Source organism: Pogoniulus pusillus, chromosome 23 (genome assembly GCF_015220805.1).
Source record: "Pogoniulus pusillus isolate bPogPus1 chromosome 23, bPogPus1.pri, whole genome shotgun sequence".
Classification (NCBI taxonomy): Eukaryota; Metazoa; Chordata; class Aves; order Piciformes; family Lybiidae; genus Pogoniulus; species Pogoniulus pusillus.
This window is the reverse complement of record NC_087286.1, coordinates 4508944-4535191: the sequence shown is the minus strand read 5'-3', so window position 1 is coordinate 4535191 and position 26248 is coordinate 4508944. Positions and strand designations below refer to the sequence as shown.

Below are 26248 nucleotides of genomic sequence, written 5' to 3'. Positions count from 1 at the left end.
CAAGGATCAGTGCTGGGCCCAGTCCTGTTCAATATCTTTATTGATGATCTGGACGAGGGAATTGAGTCCAGCATCAGTAAGTTTGCAGACGACACCAAGCTAGGAGCAGGTGTGGATCTGTTGGAAGGTAGGAGAGCCCTGCAGAGGGACCTGGACAGGCTGGATGGGTGGGCAGAGGCCAATGGGATGAGATTTAACAAGGCCAAGTGCAGGGTTCTGCACTTCGGCCACAATAACCCCAAGCAGCACTATAGGCTGGGGACTGAGTGGCTGAGAGCAGCCAGGAGGAAAGGGACCTGGGGGTACTGATAGATAGTAAGCTGAAGATGAGCCAGTAGTGTGCCCAGGTGGCCAAGAGAGCCAATGGCATCCTGGCCTGCATCAGGAACAGTATGGCCAGTAGGACAAGGGAGGTTCTTCTGCCCCTGTACTCAGCACTGGTCAGGCCACACCTTGAGTGCTGTGTCCAGTTCTGGGCCCCTCAATTCAAGAAAGATGTTGAGGTGCTGGGAGGTGTCCAGAGAAGGGCAACAAAGCTGGTGAGGGGCCTGGAACACAAATCCTATGAGGAGAGGTTGAGGGAGCTGGGGGTGTGCAGCCTGCAGAAGAGGAGGCTCAGGGGTGATCTTATTACTGTCTACAACTACCTGAAGGGGCAGTGTAGCCAGGTGGGGGGTGGGCTCTTCTCCCAGGCAACCAGCAATAGAACAAGGGGACATAGTCTCAAGTTGTGCCAGGGTAGGTATAGGCTGGATGTTAGGAAGAAGTTCTTCACAGACAGAGTGATTGGCATTGGAATGGGCTGCCCAGGGAGGTGGTGGAGGCACCGTCCCTGGGGGTGTTCAAGAAAAGACTGGATGAGGCACTCAGTGCCATGGTCTGGTTGACTGGATAGGGCTGGGTGATAGGTTGGACTGGATGATCTTGGAGGTCTCTTCCAACCTGGTTGATTCTATGATTCTATGAAATTCTTCCTAATATCCAACCTAAACCTCCCCTGGTGCAACTTGAGGCCATTTCCTCTTGTCCTATCACTTGTTACTTGGGAGAAGAAACAACCCTCCAGCTGCAGCTTTATAGGAGCTCACTGGTTGCATCATTACACACATCCATTCTGTCTGAGCATCCTTGAGATGTTGATCTGGCAACAATCTCACTATCTTCAGCAAGTCTGCTCCGGTAACACTCTACAATTTTGGCTGGAAAAGACCTTAAGATCATTGATGGTTGGAATTTATCATCTTAAAGGTCATTTCCAATTGAAAAGATTTTAGTCTTATTGGGGAAACAGCATGAGAACCTGGCTGCTGGCATCTTCTGGTTAGTGGCTCTGCCCCAGTGTCCTGAGAGTGCAATACACAGAATTTAGGGCAATAACTGAAGCTCACATTTCTCTTCTGCTCCCCTCCCCTGCTGCAAACAGTTGCTATGAAACACACTGATTAAAAGAGTGGAAACAGCTTTCTCAGTGCCACATGGTTTAGAGAGGGACTTGTGCCACTGACTCCACCAAATGAATTCAACCCTCCCCCAGCACCCTCCAGTATGTCACACTGGGGACCCCCAAGGGCTCCTGTTAATCAGCTCCCTCCCATGATGGAACCAGCAGAGATTTGCTGGAGGGTGGTGGTGGGGGAAGGTGAAGACAGAGCAGGCAGCTCAGTCCCAGGGAAGGGAGGGGAAAAGAGCTGAGCTGACAAGGGAAGGGGATGCATCAGCAGCCTCCCTGTGGCATCCCTATGCTCTTTGTTTCTTCCTGCTCTTGTGTTCATATGGCTGTGTGGCATCGAAATGCCTCATTTCTGCTGGCCAAAGCCTGAGCTCCTTCTTGGGGTGTCTGTGATCAGTGGAGATTTTCTGATCTGAATGTCCTCACTCCTGCTGGGGCTGCTGAATTCTTTCATGGTTTCACTCCATCATTATTTGGCCCCAGTTCAGCTGCTCACAGGTGAGAGATGAGGTTTCAGGGAACAGCTTTGATGCATCTCAACCACACAGTCCCAAAACACAGATTTGCTTTGGGGATGGAACATCCAGGAATCTTTTCTGGATGGCTGCATTGAAGCTACAGCAGAGCCATGAGTCTGCAGCACGTCACAAGGAGCTGTTACACTTTGCAGGGCTAGGGAAGGCTGCTCCTAAAAAGCACACATGACTTCTGCCTACCAGAATCACTCAGGCAAGGATCCCCAGCCTGGGTTTGCAGAGCTACTGCTGTCACAAATAGGAAGCTGTGCTGGGCTCAAGCCGTGGCAGGAGAAGCCTCAAATCCATCACCTCTTCTCCCAGCACTGGCAAACACTGCTTTTGTGGTTCTTATCCCTTTCCCTAATGTAGTGGTTCTGAGGCAGACCATGAGTTCTTGAAGAGAGCTGTAGCAGCTCAGGTCTTTGCTTCATGCTGAGGGATATTTGACTATGACACCAAGCTGGGGGCAGAGTCCAATGGGATGGGGTTCAATAGCTCCAAGTGCAGGGTGCTGCACTTTGGCCACAACAACCCCATGCAGAGATACAGGCTGGGGTTGGAGTGGCTGGAGAGCAGCCAGACAGAGAGGGATCTGGGGGTGCTGATTGATACCCACCTGAACATGAGCCAGCAGTGTGCCCAGGTGGCCAAGAGAGCCAGTGGCATCCTGGCCTGCATCAGGAATGGTGTGGCCAGCAGGAGCAGGGAGGTCATTCTGCCCCTGTACTCTGCACTGCTTAGACCACACCTTGAGTGCTGTGTTCAGTTCTGGGCCCCCCAGTTTAGGAGGGACATTGAGATGCTTGAGTGTGTCCAGAGAAGGGCGACGAGGCTGGGGAGAGGCCTTGAGCACAGCCCTACGAGGAGAGGCTGAGGGAGCTGGGATTGGTTAGCCTGGAGAAGAGGAGGCTCAGGGGAGACCTTATTGCTGTCTACAACTACCTGAGGGGAGGTTGTGGCCAGGAGGAGGTTGCTCTCTTCTCTCAGGTGGCCAGCACCAGAACAAGAGGACACAGCCTCAGGCTGTGCCAGGGGAGATTTAGGCTGGAGGTGAGGAGAAAGTTCTTCACTGAGAGAGTCATTGGACACTGGAATGGGCTGCCCGGGGAGGTGGTGGAGTCGCCGTCCCTGGAGCTGTTCAAGGCAAGGTTGGATGTGGCACTTGGTGCCATGGTCTGGCCTTGAGCTCTGTGGTAAAGGGTTGGACTTGATCTATGAGGTCTCTTCCAACCTTGGTGATACTGTGATACTCTGACACTGTGACTATTTGAGCAGCTGCAACCACACCAGTCACTCTTTGGTTTACCTGGAGATATTTTCATGCACCATTTTGAGCACATGAGCACCTATTGCAGCCAGGACCCCCCTGCAACATGGAGATGTCCCACACTGGAACAGAATTGGATGCACTCTCCTAAACTACAGGCTATTTTCTCACTGCCTGGGCTTCTTGCTACTGCTGCCTCAGCTGGGTAAGTTTAAACCAGACCAGGCATTTCTACAAGAGATGGAGTTTCAGGGCTGACTGCAGTGTTGTTCTTCCACTGAATCCTTTTTGACAGCCAACTCAGCAACACATTTAGAAAACAGCCCTTCCAGGCTTTTGAGAGACATTATTGTATGCAGCACTTGGTAATAGGTCTCTACCTTCCTGATCGATCAGATTCAGCCTCAGAATGGCTGTTATGATGCAGGGAAATACAATCCATGTCTATATAAGATCCTTTACCCTTTAGATGGCAGACACTAGGCAGGGATGAGTTATTGCATCTCACCAAAGACTTTGTTCTCCTAAAGAGCAGACCTTATGATGTGTCAGTGCTGAAAGACTAATACAGGCTAGGCTAATGTCTCCCAAAGAGATGATCTAATCCCCAAATGAGAGGTGTTTAATGCTTTCTGAGGCAGCTGCCCTGAGCACACACCTGCACATTGCCTAAGAAGGCAAGAGAGAAGGCAGAACATAGCACATTTGCTTTGGAGGAGAAGGGAACTTACTGCAATCACTTTGGGGCAAACACTTATAAAATCATAGAATGGTTTTGAGTTGGAAGGGACCTTAAAGCTCATAGAATCATAGAATCAACCAGGTTGGAAGAGACCTCCAAGGTCATCCAGTCCAACCTAGCACACAGCCCTAGCCAGTCAACCAGACCATGGCACTAAGTGCCCCATCCTGGCTTGGCTTCATCACCTCCAGGGACAGTGCCTCCACCACCTCCCTGGGCAGCCCATTCCAATGCCAATCACTCTCTCTGCCAGGAACTTCCTCCTAACATCCAGCCTAGACCTCCCCTGCCACAACTTGAGACTGTGTCCCCTTGTTCTGTTGCTGGTTGTCTGGGAGAAGAGCCCAACCTCACCTGGCTACAGCCTCCATTCAGGGAGTTGTAGACAGCAATGGGGTCTGCCCTGAGCCTCCTCTTCTGCAGGCTGCACACCCCCAGCTCCCTCAGCCTCTCCTCACAGGGCTCTGCTCCAGGCCCCTCAACAGCTTTGTTGCCCTTCTCTGGACACCTTCCAGCACCTCAACATCTCTCTTGAATTGATGAGCCCAGAACTGGACACATCACTCAAGGTGTGGCCTGAGCACTGCTGAGCACAGGGGCAGAATAACCTCCCTTGTCCTGCTGCCCACACTGCTCCTGAGCCAGCCCAGGATGCCATTGGCTCTGCTGCCCACCTGGGCACACTGCTGCCTCCTCTTCAGCTACTCTCTACCAGCACCCCCAGGTCCCTTTCTGCCTGGCTGCTCTCAGCCACTCTGTCCCCAGCCTGTAGCACTGCTTGGGGTTGTTGTGGCCAAAGTGTAGAACCCTGCACGTGGCCTTGTTCAATCTCATCTAGTTCCAAGGGCCATGGGCAGAAACACCTCCTACTAGAATGTACCCTGTCTTCCCCACAGGGACATGGATGCACCAGGACAAAGCATGTGGTTGGTTAGAAAGCTGGCAAGATGTTGAAAGGTGCTTTGTTAAGAAGCAAAACCTTTTAGGTGTCAAGAATGGGTCAAGTCTGGAGCTTTACAGAGTGATGGGAAGAGCAGCAGAGCTACCCACAGCCAGCATGCAGCACAGCATTCATGTGCTACAGCTGCTGTGATCTGTGTTAGACAGTATAGTCCTGCTCTGGCAGGGGGTTTGGACTCAGTGATCTCCTTGGGTCCCTTCCAACCCCTGACATCCTGTGATCTTCTACCACGAAAGAGAGCTAAGGTCTATTCAAAGCAATCAGTTGGGTGTTTTTCACTCCTTCCTTCCTTCCTTCCCTCTAGTGGAGTCTGACAAGCAAATAATGTCAAATGATGAACTGCAGCACTAGAAATGGAAAGTGCACAGAAATATTGGGTATTGAGGACTGAGCACTATCTAGGAACAACAAAATTAGACTAAAGAGGTTCTTAGAATGCCATCTTGATAGAAACAAAAAGGCTTCCCATGGAGGGAAGTAGCCTTCAGTGTGTAAGAGCCTAAGTTGTCAAGGTCAAAGCCTTAGTGTGCTAGTTTGAAGCTAGCTAGAATGTTTTGGTGAGAAGAACTAGATTAAAGGCTGTGGGAAGCAAACAATGGTGATGTCTACTTCACTCATAGGCTTGCTGAGATGTATAAAAATAAAAGCAAAACATAGATAACACCACTCTCACTTGGGCTGCTGGCTGAGCTGCATCTCTCTAACCCCACCCTTCATTTTGGACTTAATTCACTTTGCTTCCTAAGCCCCTGGCTGAACCTCCATTCTCCCTTGGGACTGGGGTAAGGTTGAGAGGGGTAGGGGGAAGGTGAAGGGGTGGTTGGGAGTCCCTCCTGGGGACTCAGGTTTCTGGGAGGGCTGTTGTGTTCCTGTATTACCTTTTACCTTGTCTATTTCTGCCTATAACTGTATCTACTGTAACTATCTGCTTGGATATTGTGCTGAGCTGTAAATAGAAGCTTCATTCAATTTCCAGAGCCAGCTGAGTCTAGTCTGGGTGATTTCCAAAGTGTGTGGGGAGGCAGGGAACACCCAAACCATCCCACTTAGTTAAAGCAATTTCTCATTCTATCAAAGAAAAGACCTTCATTGGAATAATCATTTTATGTCTTGAAGATGAACTTTTCAGCTCCTGCTGCCCTTAGTGGCTTCAAATGTAACTCAACCCTATAGAAAGCAAGGCAGAGAGATGGACATAACTGAATTCATGGTCACCATTTAGCTAACACACAGGCAGAAGGGGCCTCAAACACATGCTGCTCTGCATCAGTGGTGCCCTAGGAACATTAGGTGAGAGCTCTCTTAAGCCTTGGCAATGGCAAATTAATTCAATTTAGCTTAACCTGCTTTCCTCTAGGTCACAATACATCACACTTCCATGTGCCCATCGCTGCCTAAGAGCACACACTGGAGTACTTACTCCGTGTCGGCTGTCGCCAGGCAATTACAACCTGGATTTGCATCTGAGCTTGGTGATTTGTTACTGCTTTCATAAAGCAAAAGCAATGCTTCTAGACTGATGAGCTGTGCTGTGTGATCATGTTGTGGAGGGCCTGTGGGCCCGAAAGCAGGATTATTTATGCCTGCTCTGCCTCAACATGTCTCTTTGCCTGCACCAGGGGTAAACGAGCACAAAAGGGGCACAACAGACCGGGGCCATAAAGTCAGTTGCCCAGGACACCTGATTGTGTAAGTCCCCACACGCCCAGCTCGTGCCTGCCTGGTGCTGGTGATTCCCATATGTGGAGTCATAGAATCATAGAATCAACCAGGCTGGAAGAGACCTCCAAGATCATCCAGTCCAACCTAGCACCCAGCCCTATCCAGTCAACCAGACCATGGCACTAAGTGCCTCATCCAGGCTTTTCTTGAAGACCCCCAGGGATGGTGCCTCCACCACCTCCCTGGGCAGCCCATTCCAATGCCAATCACTCTCTCTGTGAAGAACTTCTTCCTAACATCCAGCCTAGACCTACCCCAGCACAACTTGAGACTGTGTCCCCTTGTTCTATTGCTGGTTGCCTGGGAGAAGAGGCCACCCCCCACCTGGCCACAATGTGCTTTCAGGTAGTTGTAGACAGTAATAAGATCACCCCTGAGCCTCCTCTTCTCCAGGCTAAACAACCCCAGCTCCCTCAGCCTCTCCTCATAGTCCAGGCCTGTGGGTTTAGCCTAGTATGGTAAGGTTTGGCTGACTGCCAACCTGATTGGTCATTCGAGTGGCCAATGAGACCATTGACTCTCGGCCCACATTTAATGAGTGGGGGTGCACAGGCTCACGTGCAGCCTGCCCCACATTACTTGCAGCTCTGCCACATGCTTGCTTGCCTGCCTGCCTGCGTGCTTCCTTGCAGCTGAATGCCTGCCTTTGTGTGAGTGCCTGGTGTGCACATGGCCGTGGGTTGCCACTTATCTGCGTTCGATCGGCCTGAGGAGCAAGCGTTGGACCCGTGCTCAGACTGCACAGAGTCCTGCCTCTGCACCTGGGGATCCTGCCTGCGTACCCCTGCAGAGAGCAGCCAGCAGGATCCAGCAGCAGGAAGGAGCAGAGACTGCCATTTCCCCTGAGGCCAAGGATTCCAGCCTCAAAGTCCACAGGCAGAGACCCTGAAGAACTGGACACTAGGCACAGGCTGACACAGCCCCGGAGGGTGATTGATAAGAACCGTGAGTAGATGCCTCTGTTGAGGTGCTGGAACATGTCCAGAGAAGGGCAACAAAGCTGGTGAGGGGCCTGGAGCACAAATCCTATGAGGAGAGGCTGAGGGAGCTGGGCCTGTTTAGCCTGGAGAAGAGGAGGCTCAGGGGTGATCTTATTACCGTCTACAACTACCTGAAGGGACATTGTAGCCAGGTGGGGGGTGGCCTCTTCTCCCAGGCAACCAGCAATAGAACAAGGGGACACAGTCTCAAGTTGTGCCAGGGTAGGTATAGGCTGGATGTTAGGAAGAAGTTCTTCACAGAGAGAGTGATTTCCCATTGGAATGGGCTGCCCAGGGAGGTGGTGGAGGCACCGTCCCTGGGGGTCTTCAAGAAAAGCCTGGCTGAGGCACTTGGTGCCATGGTCTGGTTGATTGGTTAGGGCTGGGTGCTAGGTTGGACTGGATGATCTTGGAGGTCTCTTCCAACCTGGTTGATTCTATGATTCTATGATTCTAATTTCTACTACCTCTGCCATAAAGCAGAGAGTAGCTTTCAGCTCAGCTTTGCTGGGCAAATAGTGTAAGACCCCAGGTGGCATTAAGCTGTGGGGAAAACTCTCTCTCTGTTAATAGTTTGAATGTTTGCTAGTCAGTAATAAGTTTCTGTAGATAGCTATTCCCATAATGTCTTCATAATCGTGTGAAGAACAATTTCATATTGAAGTTCAGTGGTTGGGGGTGGTGAGAGTTGAAACATTGGAGTTTAATAAATACATTTTAATAAATATTCCTTTGTATTAATTAATTTCTCTCCTCTGCTACAACTGGTGCACAGGCAATACCCCCCTCTGTGACAGACCACAGCCAGGCCTGCATATGCTGCCTGGACAAGCTGGAGAAGTCAGGCTGTGTGAACTTCATGAGGTTCACAAGGACACGTGCAAGGTCCTGTGCTGGGGTTGGGGCATCAGTATCAATACAGGCTAAGAAATGAAGGGCTTGAGAGCAGCCCTGTTAGAGAAGGACCTGAGGGAAGTGGTGGAGGGAAAGTGAATGTGAGCTGGCAATGTATGCTCACAGCTCTGGAAATCAGCTGCATCCTGGGCTGCATCAAGAGGAGCAGCAAGCCAAGGGAGGGGATTCTGCCACTCTACTCTGCACACGTTTGCAGTGCTGGGTCCAGCTCTGTACTTCTCAGCACAAGAAGGACAAGGAACTGTTGGAGCAGGTCCAGAGCAGGTCATTAAAAATGGCCATGGGGCTGAAACACCTCTTCTGTAAAGAAAGACTGAGAGGGGTGGGGTTGAACACCCCAAGAGAAAGCTCCAGGGAGACTTTATTGTGGCCTTTCAGTACTTGAAGGGGCATAGAAGAAAGATGGGGACACACATTTTTAGCAGGGCCTGTTATGACAGAACAAGGGGTGATGGTTTTAAGCTAGAAGAGGGAGACTCAGACTGGAGAGAAGGAAGGAGTTCTTCACTGTGAAGGTGGTGAAGCACTGAGCCAGGTTGCCCAGAGAAGTGGAATAGGCCACTGCAGGGCTGTTGGACTAGATGACATTTAAAGGTCTCTTCCAACCCAAACTATTTATGATTCTACAGTTCTATGATTCTAAGATTCTGCTTCAGCAAGTTGATTTTTATCTGCTCCTACCAAGACTGTGAGAGGACAAAGACATTAGGAAGAAGCTATCTGGCTCAATTTCCAACTCTCTTTCCTGTGCCATCACTTCCACTTGCACCAAGCTTGGTCCACTACTGAACGTGGGTAGAGTATTACTTCTTTGACTAGGGTACCCTTTCTCTAACAAGAGATCAACCTGTACAGACCCCAAAGTCCAAGGAGATAACAGCTGCAGATGCTCCCTTAGGTCACCAACTGTTAGCAGGAAATACCACATGGATTCCACACCACTCAGTGTGAATCCCACTGGAGACCTTTATTGTTCCTTCTGACTCCATTTATGTAGCCTTGAGCACAGAGCACACACCTGCACACTAACATGCATCATGCCTTGTTTTCCTCATTAACCACTATCTCTTCTCCAAGACACCAAGCTGTGTGGTGCAGCAGACAGGCTGGAGGGCAGGGATCCATCCAGAGGGACCTGGACAGGTTGCAGAGGTGGGCACAAGCCAAGCTTGTGAAGCTCAACAATACTAAGTGCAAGGTCCTGCAGCTGGATTGAGGTAATGCCAAGCACAAATCCAGGCTGGGCAGTGAGTGGCTGGAGAGCAGCCCTGAGGAGAGGGACTTGGGGATGCTGTTGGACAAGAAGCTCAACAGGAGCCAGCAGTGTGCACTTGCAGCCAGGAGGGTCAAGCAGAGCCTGGGCTGCATAAGGAGAAGTGTGGCCAGCAGGGCCAGGGAGGTGATTCTCCCCCTCTGCTCTGCTGAGACCCCACCTGGAGTACTGCATCCAGTTCTGGGGCCCCCACTACAAGAGGGATGTGGAAATGCTGGAGTGTGTCCAGAGCAGGGCCAGGAGGATGCTCAGAGGGCTGCAGCAGCTCTGCTGTGAGCACAGACTGAAAGAGTTGGGGCTGTGCAGGCTGGAGCAGAGGAGGCTCCCAGGTGACCTTCTTGTGGCCTTCCAGCATCTCAAGGGGGCCTGCAAAAAAGCTGGGGAGGGACTTTTTAGGCTGTCAGGGAGTGACAGGACTGTGGGGAATGGAGCAAAGCTGGAGCTGGGGAGAGTCAGAATGGATGTGAGGAGGAAGTTGCTGAGCATGAGAGTGGTGAGAGGCTGGAATGGGTTGCCCAGGGAGGTGGTTGAGGCCCCATGGCTGGAGGTGTTTGAGGCCAGGCTGGCTGAGGCTGTGGGCAGCCTGCTCTAGGGTAGGGTGTCCCTGGCCGTGGCAGGGGGGTTGGAACTGGGTGGTCCTTGTGCCTTCCAACCTGACTGATTCTGTGATTCTCCCCCATGGGAGCAACCTGAAGCCACGGGAACCACGGTCAAAACGCTCAGTCTGGCATTCTCACATTGCATTCCCACAGATAACTTTGGCCTTTCTTTGTGCTTTCACCTCTTGAATGCCAGATGGAAGCCACTAGAAAATGGCAAGGCATTTAAAAGCCTTGTTCTGCTGACATGAAAGTTACACGAGACAACCTCTCTTCTACGTGCTTGCAAGACAGCAAAGCGTGGCCCTTGTAGGAGCCTTGTAAACTCTATTAAACTCTGTCAGACTTGATGATCTCAAATGTCTTTTCCAGAACGTTCTGATTCTATGGAAATAAATGGAGCTGTACCAGTTTACATCAACAACAGATGTGGTCCACATGACTGCACTTTATGCCTTGCCCACCTCCCACGCAGGCTCCCTCAATCACAGCCCAACTCAGTAGGAAGCTCTTGTGTCTGCTCTTCCTCACATAACAAGCAAGTTTAAGCCCCATGACTGTGCCCCCCAAGGCTATTGAAGCATTTCTCTTCCACCTATTTTAACAGGGGTTATGTAACTATGAGGCTTTGAGGGACTCAGCCTTTCTATTTTGTCTCTCAGGAATATTCTGATGTCTGGGGGCAGCCTTGTGAGTGTTTCTAAGGTGGTGATTAGCTTCAGCCAGTCTGGCCTCTCTGCCAGATGACTCAGAGTTGAGTTGAGATGTAAAAATAGGATTATCTTGGTAAATGTGCTAACTGCCTCTCATTCGAGCTGGTGAGGGGCCTGGAGCACAGCCCTATGAGGAGAGGCTGAGGGAGCTGGGGGTGTGCAGCCTGCAGAAGAGGAGGCTCAGGGCAGAGCTCATTGCTGTCTGCAGCTGCCTGAAGGGAGGCTGTAGCCAGGTGGGGTTGGGCTCTTCTGCCAGGCACTGAGCAAGAGAAGAAGAGGACACAGTCTCAAGTTGTGGCAGGGGAGGTCTAGGCTGGATGTTCATAGGATCACAGGATGTTAGGGGCTGGAAGGGATCCAAGGAGATCATTCAGTCCAACCCCCCTGCCAGAGCAGGACAATGCTATCTAACACAGATCACAGAGGAACACATCCAGACAGGCCTGGAAAGGCTCCAGAGAAGGAGACTCCACAACCTCTCTGGGGAGCCTGTGCCAGTGCTCTGGGACCCTTACAGTAAAGAAGTTCTCCCTTGTGTTGAGGCAGAACCTCTTTTGCTGCAACTTACACCTGTGTTAGGAGGAAGTTGTTGTCAGAGAGAGTGATTGGCATTGGAATGGGCTGCCCAGGGAGGTGGTGGAGTTGCCATCCCTGGAGGTGTTCAAGCAAAGCCTGGATGAGGCACTTAGTGCCATGGTCTGGTCGATTGGACAGGGCTGGGGGATAGGTTGGACTGGCTGAGCTTGGAGATCTCTTTCAACCTGGTTTGATTCTATGATTCTAATTGGTTGGTTTGTGCTTTGAATGTGCAGGATAGAGTTTAGACTTGTGATACCTGTGTAGCCAGAGCCTAACTCACAGTTCACTGAAGGCTTGCTGGATAATGGCTAAATATGGCCTTGAGCTCATTCAGTCTGAGAAGATACTGGAGCAAGCAGTGCAATTTACTGAGTGCTCTCACCAGTGTGCTGCTTTACAGCAGGGCAAACCCAGAGCCAGAAGTGTTTCACCAGAAGAGGAAATACTGCACTGAGTTCCTGTTGAAGCCTTGGTTGCTGCACCATATCCTGCACAGCAACTCAACCACAGGCAGGGCTGACAGTAGCAAGTAAACAATAAAAGGGTTTAAGTAAACAGTAAAAGGTTTTGAGAGTGATTTGCATTGGAATGGGCTGCCCAGGTAGGTGGTGGAGTCGCTGTCCCTGGAGGTGTTCAAGCAAAGCCTGGCTGGGGCACTAGTCCTATGGTCTGGTTGATTGGACAGGGCTGGGTGCTAGGTTGGACTGGCTGAGCTTGGAGGTCTCTTCCAGCCTGATTGATTCTACGACTCTATGATCAATCACAGCCTACTGGCACTTCTGAACACACCTTCATCAATAAAGCAAGTCAACTGCAAGGCAGCAACTACAGAGGGGAGGTGATCAGAGCTTGAACAATGCCTTCCCCACACTAAGCACATCTCCTGTCATTATTGGCAGTGCTGCATTGCTTTAGAGCGCCAGCCTGTGAATCAGTGATGCAAAGAAAGCTCCTGCTTCAGAGCTCTTCCACAGCTTAACTTTCTGCCTTCATTCCCAGGTTATTTCCAAGGGCAAAGGAGAAGGCAAGCAGATAAATAATTCAAGCAAAAAAACTGTTTAAAATCACGTTAGAAATTGGTCTTGGTGATCTAGGCTCTCTCAAGGGTTACCTGATATCAGCAGCTCAAAAAGTAAGAGAGGCATAACCTAGAATCTGGTATCTTCTCCTTGGAGGAGGGGATTACTCCATCCATCCATCCATCCATCCATCCATCCATCCATCCATCCATCCTCTGTGCACCTGACCTGTGTCCAGCTGCCAGGGAGAGAGACCACTCAGTGCTATCATCAAGCTCCACCTCTGCTGTTTTCTGTTGATGAATATGCTGTTTCTCTTCTTTGTATGGATGCCTATCTCAGCCAACTCACATCCCCTTCTCCCTGCCTCTCCCACCTCCCATCTCTCTAAATCAGAGTCCCAATACCATGGCATAACTTTCTGTCCCTTTCTAGTGTGGCATGCCTTCAACATCACACCCCCAGTGCTTAGCTTCATCTCCCACTGCCATTAATTCCCCTTCTTTCTCAAAATTGTGGTATTTCACCTTTATCTTCTCTGACACTTCAGGTTTCCTCCAGTCTCCACCACTGCATGTTTCTTTCTTCTCCAGCTTGGACCTGGAGGCCACATTTCCTTCTTATCCCACACCCTTTTAGCAGAGCTTCAGCTCCCAACACCACAACCCTTCTTCTCAAAACCTTTTGTTGTTTACTTGCTACTGTCAGCCCTGCCTGTGGTTGAGTTGCTGTGCAGGATATGGTGCAGCAACCAAGGCTTCAACAGGAACTCAGTGCAGTATTTCCTCTTCTGGTGAAACACTTCTGGCTCTGGGTTTGCCCTGCTGTAAAGCAGCACACTGGTGAGAGCACTCAGTAAATTGCACTGCTTGCTCCAGTATCTTCTCAGACTGAACGAGCTCAAGGCCATATTTAGCCATTATCCAGCAACCCTTCAGTGAACTGTGAGTTAGGCTCTGGCTACACAGGTATCACAAGTCTAAACTCTATCCTGCACATTCAAAGCACAAACCAACCAATTAGAATCATAGAATCAAACCAGGTTGAAAGAGATCTCAGCCAGTCCAACCTATCCCCCAGCCCTGTCCAATCAACCAGACCATGGCACTAAGTTCCTCATCCAGGCTTTGCTTCAACACCTCCAGGCACAGTGACTCCACCACCTCCCTGGGCAGCCCATTCCAATGCCAATCACTCTCTCTGACAACAACTTCCTCCTAACATCCAGCCTAGATCTCTCTTGGCACAAATTGAGACTCTGTCCCCTTGTTCTGTTGCTGCTTGCCTGGCAGAAGAGCCCAACCCCACCTGGCTACAGCCTCCCTTCAGGTAGTTGTTGGCAACTAAGGTTAAAAAAACCCTCTGACAGGGAGAAACACAGAGAATGGTGGGAGCCATGGGTCTGCCTGAAAGCACACTGGCTTCCAGGAGCCATGCATTCTGCAGGACACAGTCCTGTATTTATACACTGAGGTGTTTCTGGATGGAACAGACTTTGCACACAGCTTTCTGCAGCCATGCCTCAGTCACGACCCAGCACAAACTCCTGCAGGGGTGAGAGGTTAGTTCAAACTCCATGGCTCATTGAGTTCTTGGCTCCTTTACCACTTGGCATTGGCAGTTATCTGTGGCAGCAGACACCAGGCAATTGTTTATTCCAGTCCTTCTAACCATGTGTGGACCTTCATAATAAAACCTCATTGCTAAGGAATACAGACCCCAGGGAACCACAGAGCGGGGATCAAAACCCCAGAGGGTAGCTGTAGTCCTGCACTGAACAGCAGACAGTGCTCAGGAGAAAGCTGGGAGCAGGCTGCTCTTTGATATCAACTCAAACAGAAAGGCCTTTAGAAGAGCAGGGACTGGACTCAGAATAAGGATATAGAAGAAGCCAGAAGGCAAGGAAGAAACTGGAGGGATGGAACAGAAAAAGAATCCTTTTTCTTCTGGTGCTGTATGACCTTGTTTATACATCTCAGCAAGCCTATGAGTGCAGCAGACATCACCATTGGTTACTTTTCACAGCCTAGCATCTGCTGGATGTTAGGAGAAAGTTGTTGTCAGAGAGAGAGATTGGCATTGGAATGGGCTGCCCAGGGAGGTGGTGGAGTCGCCATCCCTGGAGGTGTTCAAGAAAAGCCTGGCTGGGGCATTTAGTGCCATGGTCTGGTTGACTGGATAGGGCTGGGTGCTAGGTTGGACTGGCTGAGCTTGGAGGTCTCTTGCAACCTGCTTGATTCTATTCTATGATTCTATGAAAAACAGGTCCAGAAGGGATCTACTGGCCTGCTGTGCCCAGTCCCCTGTTATTAGCAGAAAGCAACTCACCTAAGGTCATGAATTTATTATGGAGAGGGTATTTATTTAGTTATAGAGGACTCCTGATCACATTTCTTTATCCTGGTGATTTCAATTTCCTGCCTAAACTTATTCATGTCTGGTGTCCTCTTTGCATCAACAGGCCCTTTAGAGAAACAGCTCTTCCCTTCCTCCTCCCCTTCATGTTTGCTCCAACTGATAACACTGACTTTGCAAGGGAAAAAAACCCACCCCAGCTTGGTTATTCTGCTCCTTTCTGACTGCAGTGGGGAAAGCTCCCTGCAGCAGACAGCTAGTGTGGGATACGTACCCAGGTGAGAAATAAGGCAGTGATGTCTACCCACAGATTGCCTGCCCAAGCTCCTGCAGAGATCTGGCTACTGCAATCCCTGGAGCCCAGCCAGCCATCCAAACACAGCTGCCTTCTTCAAAGTGAGGTGGACAGTCCTCCAGGCTCCAGAGAGGAAAACAATTAGAGCTCAACTTATCATGGCTGCATTAGGCTAAACAACCCCAGCTGTAAAATGCTTTAGCTTGGAAGGGACCTTATAGAATCATAGAATCAAACCAGGTTGGAAGAGACCTCCAAGATCATCCAGGCCAACCTAGCACCCAGCCCCAGACAATCAACCAGACCATGGCACTAAGTGCCTCAGCCAGGCTTGGCTTCAACACCTCCAGCAAAAGTGACTCCACCACCTCCCTGGGCAGCCCATTCCAATGCCAATCACTCTCTCTGACAACAACTTCCTCCTAACATCCAGCCTAGACCTCCCCTGCCACAACTTCAGACTGTGTCCCCTCCTTCTGTTGCTGCTTGCCTGGCAGAAGAGACCAACCCCACCTGGCTATAACCTTCCTTCAGGTAGTTGTAGACAGCAACGAGGTCACCCCTGAGCCTCCTCTTCTGCAGGCTAAACACCCCCAGCTCCCTCAGCCTCTCCTCATAGGCAGCTTTCCAGCCGCTCTTATCCAGTCTTACAGCACCACATAGGGTTGTTGTGAGCCCCAGTTGTGGGTTTGACCTCAGAAGCAATCAGCTGCCTATAAACTTTTGATCCTGGTTAATTTATTTTATGACTTCTCCACACAATTTCAACTGCAGAAATCTCTTTCTTTCTTTCTTTCTTTCAAAGAAGAAAAAAAATGTTTCACACTCATTTGCAAAGCCATTTTTGGGTGGACTGTTTAAGAGGAGCAAGGGTGGAAATTTTGAAGTGCACAGCTACTTACTGAGCTCACAAAGCAGTGTTCAGATTCTCCACTTTCAAACAGGATGACATCTTTTATGAAGACTGCAATGGCTCTCATGATGAAGGACATGAAGAGATGCATATGGATATAATTCCGAGTACAGTGTAGTTTTCTGTTGGGAAGAGATGGAAACAACAGTTTTGAATAGCAAGGCTTCTCCAAAGCATTATTTACCCATTTACATGTTTCTTCTGCCAAGATATAGACTACAATTCATCATTAGGAACCCTGAAAACAACTATCATAGAATCAACCAGGCTGGAAGAGACCTCCAAGATCATCCAGTCCAACCTAGCACCCAGCCCTATCCAGTCAACCAGACCATGGCACCAAGTGCTTCATCCAAGTTTTGCTTGAACAACCTCAGCTCTGCTCCTGTCTCTGCTCATCTGCTCCTCACAAAAAGTATGCTCTAGACCCTTGTTATGCTTCCCAGCTTCTTTTCTTGAACACCCCCAGGGATGGTGACTCCACCACCTCCCGAGGCAGTCCCTTCCAATGCAAATCACTCTCTCTGCCAACAACTTCCTCCTAACATCCAGAATGGGCTGCCCGGGGAGGTAGTGGAGTCACCATCCCTGGAGGTGTTTAAAAGAAGACTGGATGAGGCACTTAGTGCCATGGTCTGGTTGATTGGACAGGGCTGGGTGCTAGGTTGGAATGGATGACCTTGGAGGTCTCTTCCAACCTGACTGATTCTATGACCTTCAAAGGCACTTTTAAAGGGTTAGGTGATATGCTGGACTCAATGAGCCCAGAGGTCTTTTCCATCCTGGCTGATTCTGTGTTTCTGTAAGACTCTAGATTTAGAGAGATGAATCCCACCTAATGGGCTACGACTCTCACACAAATCACACACCAGACAAGAGTGGCACTGCAAGACACAGCACATTGCCTCCCTTGTCCAAGAGTAAATCATAGAATCAGCCAGGTTGGAAGAGACCTCCAAGCTCATCCAGTCCAACCTAGCACCCAGCCCTAGCCAGTCAAGCAGACCATGACACTAAGTGCCTCATCCAGGCTTTTCTTGAACACCTCCAGGAACAGCAACTCCACCACCTCCCTGGGCAGCCCATTCCAATGCCAATCACTCTCTCTGACAACAACTTCCTCCTAACATCCAGCCTAGACTTTCCCCAGCACAGCTTGAGACTGTGTCCCCTTGTTCTATTGTTGGTTGATGGAACTCTTTTGCATCCATCTGCAACATTCACAGCCTGCAACTTAAAACTATGCCCTTTGGGTCATTCCTTTACTCAGCCCTTTTTTGCCCATAGTCTTACCTGAAGAGACATAAAATGATCATAGCAGCTGTCAGAGCAATGAGCGAGAGCGTGTGCCCAATGGTGTAGCCAGTCTTGACTGTGCCGTAGAATGCCGTTTGCTAACGTGAAGGAAAGAGAGAGAAGAGGTCTTTCAAAGAGCTGCCAACATATACACTCCTAAATACACCCTTCAGCTTTCACAAGTCAGCTTTCACTGACTTGCTTGGTGAATCATAGAATGGTTTAGGTTGGAAGGGACTTCCAAGGCTCAGCCAGTTCCAATGCTCTGCCATAGGCAGGGACATCTCCCACTAGAACAGGTTGTTCAAAGACTCATCCAACCTGGCCTTGAACACCTCCAGGGAGGTTATGGAGCTCAGAAACACCCAATGTGATCAAAGATCACATTGGGTGTTTCTGTGCTCCACAACCTCCCTGGGCAACCTGTGCCAGTGTCTCATCACTCTCACTGCAAATGACCCTTTCCTAACACCCAGTTTCAATCTCCCCTCTGCCAGTTCAAACCCATTACATTGGGTGTTTCTGTGCTCCATAACCTCCCTGGGCAACCTGTGCCAGTGTCTCATCACCCCCACTGCAAACAACCCTTTCCTAACACCCAGTTTCAATCTCCCCTCTGCCAGTTCAAACCCATCACCCCTTGTCCTCTCATTACAAGACTTTGTCACTAGTCCCTCCCCAGCATTCCTGTAGGTCCCCTTCACATACTGGAAGGCCACTATAAGATCTCCTGGAAGCCTTCTCCAGGCTGAATAGCCCCAACTCTCTCAGCCTGTCCTCAGAGCAGAGCTGCTGCAGACTTCAGCATCTTGGTAGCCTCCTCTGGACTGGCTCCAACAGTTCCATGTCCTTCTTGTGCTGGGGGCTCCAGAACTGCACCCAGGACGGCAGGGGGGGTCTGAGGAGAGCAGAGCCAAGGGGCAGAATCTCCTCCCTTGCCCTGCTGCCCACACTGCTCTTGTTGCAGCCCAGCACAGGAGTGGCTGTCCGGGCTGCACTCACACTGCCAGCTCAAGAAAACCATCCTGCTTCCTTGTCATAAAGAACCTCCAACTCCTTCACCACTGAAAATTACAACTGGCAGAGTATATTACTGGAAGACCACCAATGGAATAAGAAGAATGTGCTGTAGGGGCTTGGATCACTCCAAAAGCAGGTTAGAGTTACACAAGGGGAAAAAAGTACATGCAGGAAAGAGTTTGATTTGACACCTGCAGAGGCAGCTACATGGTTAGAAATGTGTGGAACGAGAACGACCAATGTTCAGTCAGACACTGCCCTGACACACTGGCTCTGAGATTATGAGTACAGTGAGCTTCATCTTAGTAAGGAAATTTGAGGGCAAAACTGGATGGAACTCGAGGATAGATACTGGAGTGTGTTCAGAGAAGGGCAATGAAGTTGGTGAGGGTCCTGGAGCACAGCCCTGTGAGGAGAGGCTGAGGGAGCTGGGGGTGTGCAGCCTGCAGAAGAGGAGGCTCAGGGCAGACCTCATTGCTGTCTGCAGCTGCCTGCAGGGAGGCTGTAGCCAGGTGGGGGTTGGTCAAAAAAGCTGGGGAGGGACTTTTTAGGCTGTTAGGGAGTGACAGGTCTGGGGGGAATGGAGCAAAGCTGGAGGTGGGGAGATTCAGAGTGGTTGTGAGGAGGAAGTTGTTGAGCAGGAGAGTGGTGAGAGGCTGGGATGGGTTGCCCAGGGAGGTGGTTGAGGCCCCATGGCTGGAGGTGTTTGAGGCCAGGCTGGCTGAGGCTGTGTGCAGCCTGCTCTAGGGTAGGGTGTCCCTGGCCATGGCAGGGGGGTTGGAACTGACTGCTCCTTGTGCTCCCTTCCAACCCTGACTGATTCTGTGATTCTGTGATGATATTAAAAGTCTTTTCCAACTGAAATAATTCTGATTGTAAATGATTGGAGTAAAATAGAATTATTTTCTAGCATAAGCATTTTCTGGTGGACCATGGGACAGCTACAGGTGCCTGGTTTAGATTACCTGCTGAGCTTTTGCTTAGGTGAGGTCACTCTTGCTGCTGTTAGCAGCATTTGTTATCCTCTTTAGACTTTACCCTTCATGTCTCCAGCTGCAGCAAATCAGCAACAAACTCCCTCCTGGGTAATGACAATACTCTATAAAGCTAATTATATCTAGATCAGCGATTACTAATTAACACACAGACAATGTCCCAGAGAGCTTGTGGATTTCATAGAATTTCAGATCAGTTTGTGTTGGAAGCAGCCTTAAAGATCATCTAGGTCCAAGCCCCTTGCCATGAGCAGGGACATCTTCCACCAAGATCATAGAATCATAGAATCAACCAGGTTGGAAGAGATCTCCAAGCTCATCCAGGCCAACCTAGCACCCAGCCCCAGACAATCAACCAGACCATGGCACTAAGTGCCTCAGCCAGGCTTGGCTTCAACACCTCCAGGGATGGTGACTCCACCACAGTATCACACAGTATCACCACCTCCCTGGGCAGCCCATTCCAATGCCAATCACTCTCTCTGACAACAACTTCCTAACAACATCCAGCCTAGACCTCCCCTGCCACAACTTCAGACTGTGTCCCCTTCTTCTGTTGCTAGTTGCCTGGCAGAAGAGCCCAACCCCACCTGGCTCCAGCCTCCCTTCAGGGAGTTGTAGACAGCAATGAGCTCTGCCCTGAGCCTCCTCTTCTCCAGGCTAAATAAGCCATGGGTTTGCTCAAAGCTGCATCCAACACAGCTTTGAAGACTTCCAAGCTGGAAGCATCCACAACTTCTCTGGGCAGCCTGTTCCACTATGGTGTAATATCCTTAGAATATTCAGTAACTGCTGCAGCCCCTAAACTCTTCCAGGCCCTTGGCTGCTTGAGGTCAACAAGGCAGCACAGGTTGGTGACCTTTTGAATCTCATATTGGCCTAGGAATGGTGGAATTGTTCTATCTAATTAAGGAAAAATATAAATGGGGGAAGGTTATTCAAAGCTGAACATGGAAAGTCAAGCACCTGAAGTTACGTGTTGGCATCAGAGAGACACTGCTCTGATCTTCTCAAATGCTGATTTCCTGACACCTCCCTGAAAATCAAAGGGAGGACTGCCCCTTTGACCAGGGATGCTCAAGAGGATACTTCCTTCTTGAGGAATCAGAGTGGAAATGCAAAATTTGATCTTGGGAAGATCATTCTGATTTTGATCCTTGATGTTTACCCATCCAAGTTTACAAACCTCTTCCCCTGGAGTACTGTTGGAATCGTATCCACAAGCTACAGCATATGGTGCAGGGTACACATCTGACCAGCCCTGGCTTGTACAATTCCTGGTCACATTCCCTAGAGGAAAAGAGAAAAAGGAAGATTTAGAAAGAAACATTCAGTTTTCTGTTGAACAGAAGTCTCCTATTATTGATGCAAATCACATGTGTCCAGAGAAGGGCAATGAACCTGGGAACCACTACAAGGGTCTGCAGCATACTTCTTGTGAGGAGCAGATGAGCAGAGGCAGGAGCAGAACTGAGGTTGTTCAAGCAAAGCTTGGATCAGGCACTTAGTGCCATGGTCTAGTTGACTGGACAGGGCTGGGTGCTAGGTTGGACTGGATGAGTTTGGAGGTCTCTTCCAACTTGGTTGATTCTATGATTCTATGACTGGACAGGGCTGGGTGCTAGGTAGGACTGGATGAGTTTGGAGGTCTCTTCCAACTTGGTTGATTCTATGATTCTATGACTGGACAGGGATGGGTGCTAGGTTGGAGTGGATGATCTTGGAGGTCTCTTCCAACTTGGTTGATTCTATGATTCTATGACTGGACAGGGATGGGTGCTAGGTTGGAGTGGATGAGCTTGGAGGTCTCTTCCAACTTGGTTGATTCTATGATTCTGTGACTCTACGAAGGAAAGGAGGCTCAGGGAAGACCTTATTATCTACAACTCTCTGAGAGGAGGTTGGCCCAAGGTGTGGGGTCAGTCTTTTCTCTCAAGTAACACGCAACAGGACCAGAGGAAATAGCCTCAGATTTTGTCAGGGTGCACAGGTTGGATATTAGGGAAAAAAATATTCCCTGGAGCAGGCTGCCTAAGGCAGTAGTGGAGTCTCCATCCCAGGAGGCATTTCAAAGACATGTAGATATGGTGCCAAGGGAGATGGTTTGGTGGTGGACTTGGCAGTGCTGCTTTGATGGTTGGACACAATGCCTAAGTCTTTTCCAACCTACACAATTCTATGAGATGCCAAAGCACTGCCTTGTAACTGCCACAGCTGCTTTGTCTGTTTATGCCACACAGAACTAATAAATAGGAGGTGTTAAGGGCTAGACCTGGGTTGGTCACTAGACCTATTGGGTGGTAAAGTTCAGACTTCAAAACCAAGTCTATTTCAATACTGAGGTGCTGACAAAGCATCTCTTTTGATGGTACCATAATGTCAGTGAGAAGCATAGAATCAAGCAGGTTGGAAGAGATCTCCAAGCTCATCCAGTCCAACCTAACACCCAGCCCTGGCCAATCAACCAGACCATGGCACTAAGTGCCCCAGCCAGGCTTGGCTTCAACACCTCCAGCAAAAGCAACTCCATCACCTCCCTGGGCAGCCCATTCCAATGCCAATCACTCTCTCTAACAACAACTTACTCCTAACATCCAGCCTAGACCTCCCCTGCCACAACTTCAGACTATGTCCCCTTCTGTTCTGTTGCTGCTTGCCTGGCAGAACAGCTCAACCTCACCTGGCTACAGCCTCCATTCAGGGAGTTGTAGGCAGCAATGAGGTCTGCCCTGAGCCTCCTCTTCTGCAGGCTGCACACCCCCAGCTCCCTCAGCCTTTCCTCACAGGGCTGTGCTCCAGGACCCTCCCCAGCCTTGCTGCCCTTCTCTGGACACCTTCCAGCATCTCAACATCTCTCCTGAACTGAGGAGCCCAGAACTGGACACAGCACTCCAGGGGTGGCCTGAGCAGTGCTGAGCACAGGAGCAGAAGAACCTCCCTTGTCCTGCTGCCCACACTGCTCCTGAGCCAGCCCAGGATGCCATTGGCTCTGCTGCCCACCTGGGCACACTGCTGCCTCATCTTCAGCTACTCTCTACAGCACTCCCAGGTCTCTTTCTTCCTACTCAGACCCCTGGTTGTTGCCACTGCACCAGTGTTTTTGGGTGTGTTATTGTCAGATTGGCTTTGTTCCTGGAAATGTTTTCATCTCACCAGAGCAGTGAAATATCAACATCTTTCTATTCACCTGCAAGCAGCCAAGGCAGAAGCAGTTAAAGTGACCACTTCACATTACGTGGGTAAGTTGGAAGTCTGGGAAGCAAATGCAATCCTCAAACCTCAGACCTTGCCTGCAAGATGAACCCTGATCAAATGTGACTCTTGGGAAACCTACTGTACTCTTGTTTGAGAACCAAACACTTCAAAGTTTGGCTTTGAGGGGAAGAAAAAACCAGATACTGACAACTTGCACTGCCTGTTTTAACCTGTATACTCAAAAGCAAGGAGATTTCCTGGACTCTTAAGCTAGTTGAATGCCCAGAGCCCCAAATCAACTGAAAAGAGCCTTAATCAACATCTCCTTCAGGCAAAGCTGAACAATGAGGTCAGATACCTCTCCACAGCTCTGTTTGTTCTGCTCCATGTGGGACTGCAAGGTGCCTGTCTAGTGCAAGGCACTTTTAACTCTTTATCTCTGCTGCCTGTCTCAGGTGGATCTCAAACCTACATTGGCCAGGGGCTGTATAGACATCCCTCAAGCGAAAGGAGGAGAGACTATGAATCTGACCTTACAGCCTTTGACCTGAAAGGTTTGCAGTCTAAAAGGCCAAGACAGAGGTTTCTCAGACAGAAAAAACAAGCAATATGTCATAGAACCATGGAATCAGTCAGGGTTGGAAGGGACCACAAGGATCATTTAGTTCCAACCCCCCCTGCCATGGCCAGGGACACCCTACCCTAGAGCAGGCTGCACACAGCCTCAGCCTGGCCTTAAACACCTCCAGCCATGGGGCCTCAACCACCTCCCTGGGCAACCCATTCCAGCCTCTCACCACTCTCCTGCTCAACAACTTCCTCCTCATGGCCAGGCTGAATCTCCGCAGCTCCACCTTCAGCTCCATTCCCCCCAGTCCTGTCACTCCCTGACAGCCTAAAAAGTCCCTTCCCAGCATTTTTGTAGCCCCCTTCAGATCCTGGAAGGCCACAAGAAGGTCACCTGGGAGCCTCCTCTTCTTCAGACTCAACAGCCCCAACTCTTTCAGGCTGTGCTCACAGCAGAGCTGCTGCAGCCCTCTCAGCATCCTCCTGGCCCTGCTCTGGACACACTCCAGCATCTTCACATCCCTCTTATAATAGAGGCTCCAGAGCTGGATGCAGTACTCCAGATGGGGTCTCAGCAGAGTGGAGCAGAGGGGGAGAATCACCTCCCTGGCCCTGCTGGCCACACTTCTCCTGCTGCAGCCCAGGCTCTGCTTGACCCTTCTGGCTTCAAGTGCACACTGCTGGCTCATGTTGAGCTTCTCACCCACCACCACCCCCAAGTCCCTCTCCTCAGGGCTGCTCTCCAGCCACTTACTGATCAGCCTGGAGTTGTGCTTGGCATTGCCTCGACCCAGCTGCAGGACCTTGCACTTGGTCTTGTTGAACCTCCTGAGCTTGGCTTGTGCCCACCTCTGCAGCCTGTCCAGGTCCCTCTGGATGGATCCCTGCCCTCCAGCCTGGCTGCTGCACCACACAGCTTGGTGTGGTCAGCAAACTTGCTGAGGTTGCACTCAGTGCCTCTGTCCATGGCACCAACAAAGATGTTGAACAAGACTGGTCCCAGGACTGATCCCTGAGGGACTCCACTTGTCACTGGCCTCCACTTGGCCATGGAGCCATTGACAGCCACTCTTCAGGTGCAGCCATCAAGCCAGTTCTTTATCCATCTCGTGGTCCACCCATCAAACCCATGTGTCACCAGCTTGGAGAGCAGGATGTCCCACAGCAGGATTTTGCCAGCACTTGCTCTGACCACCAGTCCATATCCTGTCCATCTCATGTGAATCACAGCACTGTGTCTTTCATAGAATGGTTTGGATTGGAAGAGACATTTAAAGGTCACATAGTCACCCCCCCCGCCCCTGCAGCCAGCAGAGACACCTTCAAGTAGAGCAGGTTTCCTTCAGTGCTACTTGTCACACAGAACTTCCATCCCTGACCTGAAAGCTGGTACAATAAAGCAGAATGAACAAACAGCAGTCAAAACTTGCTTCTCTGGTGAAGAATTACATCAGTGAAATCAGGAGCTTTGCAAACACTCCCAACAATGGGCTTCTTTGCACACAGGAATAATAAAACTTCTGCAAACAGCAGCAAATCAATTATGCAGTTATGAGTCATGAAAATCTGCAAGCATCACCTCCAGGAATTTCTGACAACTGAGTCATCTGAACATCTTCCTAACCATAGACCTATCTGGCACTGAAATCAGCAGCAGCTTATTCCCCTGGCTTAAATCACTTCATGAATCCCTGTGGCAGGTGGGTTTTGACACTAAAACATGTCCCTGTAATTTGGCTTTATAATAGATCTGAATTCCATGAAGACTCTGGTGCCTCTGCTCCTGTTACCAGCTGCTGCAGAAGCAGTTAAAAGTAGCAGAGTTTGGTGGCTTTTCTGCATGGTCATTGTTTGCATTTCATTTTTATCAGGGTCATAGAATCATAGAATCAAGCAGTTGCAAGAGAACTCCAATATTATCCACTCCAACCTAGCACCCAGCCCTGGCCAAGCAACCAGACCATGGCACTAAGTGCCTCATCCAGGCTTTGCTTCAACACCTCCAGGGACAGCGACTCCACCACCTCCCTGGGCAGCCCATTCCAATGCCAATCACTCTCTCTGACAACAACTTCCTCCTAACATCCAGCCTAGACCTCCCCTGCCACAACTTGAGACTGTGTCCCAGTCTTCTGTTGCTGCCCTGTGAGGAGAGGCTGAGGGAGCTGGGGGTGTGCAGCCTGCAGAAGAGGAGGCTCAGGGCAGAGCTCATTGCTGTCTACAACTCCCTGAAGGGAGGCTGTAGCCAGGTGGGGTTGGGCTCTGCTGCCAGGCAAGCAGCAATAGAACAAGGGGACAAAGTCTCAAGTTGTGGCAGGGGAGGTCTAGGCTGGATGTGAGGAGGAAGTTGTTGGCAGAGAGAGTGATTGGCATTGGAATGGGCTGCCCAGGGAGGTGGTGGAGTTGCTGTCCCTGGAGGTGTTGAAGCCAAGCCTGGCTGGGGCACTTAGTGCCATGGTCTGGTTGTTGGCCAGGGCTGGGTGACAGGCTGGATGAGCTTGGAGGTTTCTTCCAACCTGGTTGATTCTCTGATTCCGTGAATCTGTGCAGAGCAGCAGAGTATGGTCCCATGAGAATCTGCTATTGTTTATGAGAGGTAGAATCACCAAGAGTAAGGTCCCACGAGGATGGAACTTTGTTTATGAGATGCAGAAGCAGCAGGATATGGTCCCATGGGGATGGGACATTATGAGATGTTGCTCCTAGATGCTGACACACCCCAGCTGATGTACAGTGACTCTGCATGTGGCAGAGGAAGTAAGGCAAGTAGGCTGAGCTGTAAGTTGAATTCAGTGTGCAAATCATGAATGCTGGCAGCTATCCAGGACCCTCAGACACACAATCATTGCTGGGGTGCAGTAGCTTGAATTTCTA

General features: G+C 50.2%; 1 protein-coding gene across 1 annotated transcript in view; it reads right to left on the bottom strand.

Moving 5' to 3' along the window:
* LOC135185567 (vasoactive intestinal polypeptide receptor) overlaps window positions 1–26248 on the bottom strand; it is a 138130-nt gene that overhangs the window by 30624 nt on the left and 81258 nt on the right. The window contains exons 4-6 of the mRNA XM_064162381.1: window positions 20799–20902; window positions 17595–17695; window positions 16291–16423 (exon numbers count right to left, since the gene is read on the bottom strand). Of these exons, the coding sequence (XP_064018451.1) occupies window positions 16291–16423; window positions 17595–17695; window positions 20799–20902 (338 nt within the window). The remainder of the gene's footprint in view (window positions 1–16290; window positions 16424–17594; window positions 17696–20798; window positions 20903–26248) is intronic.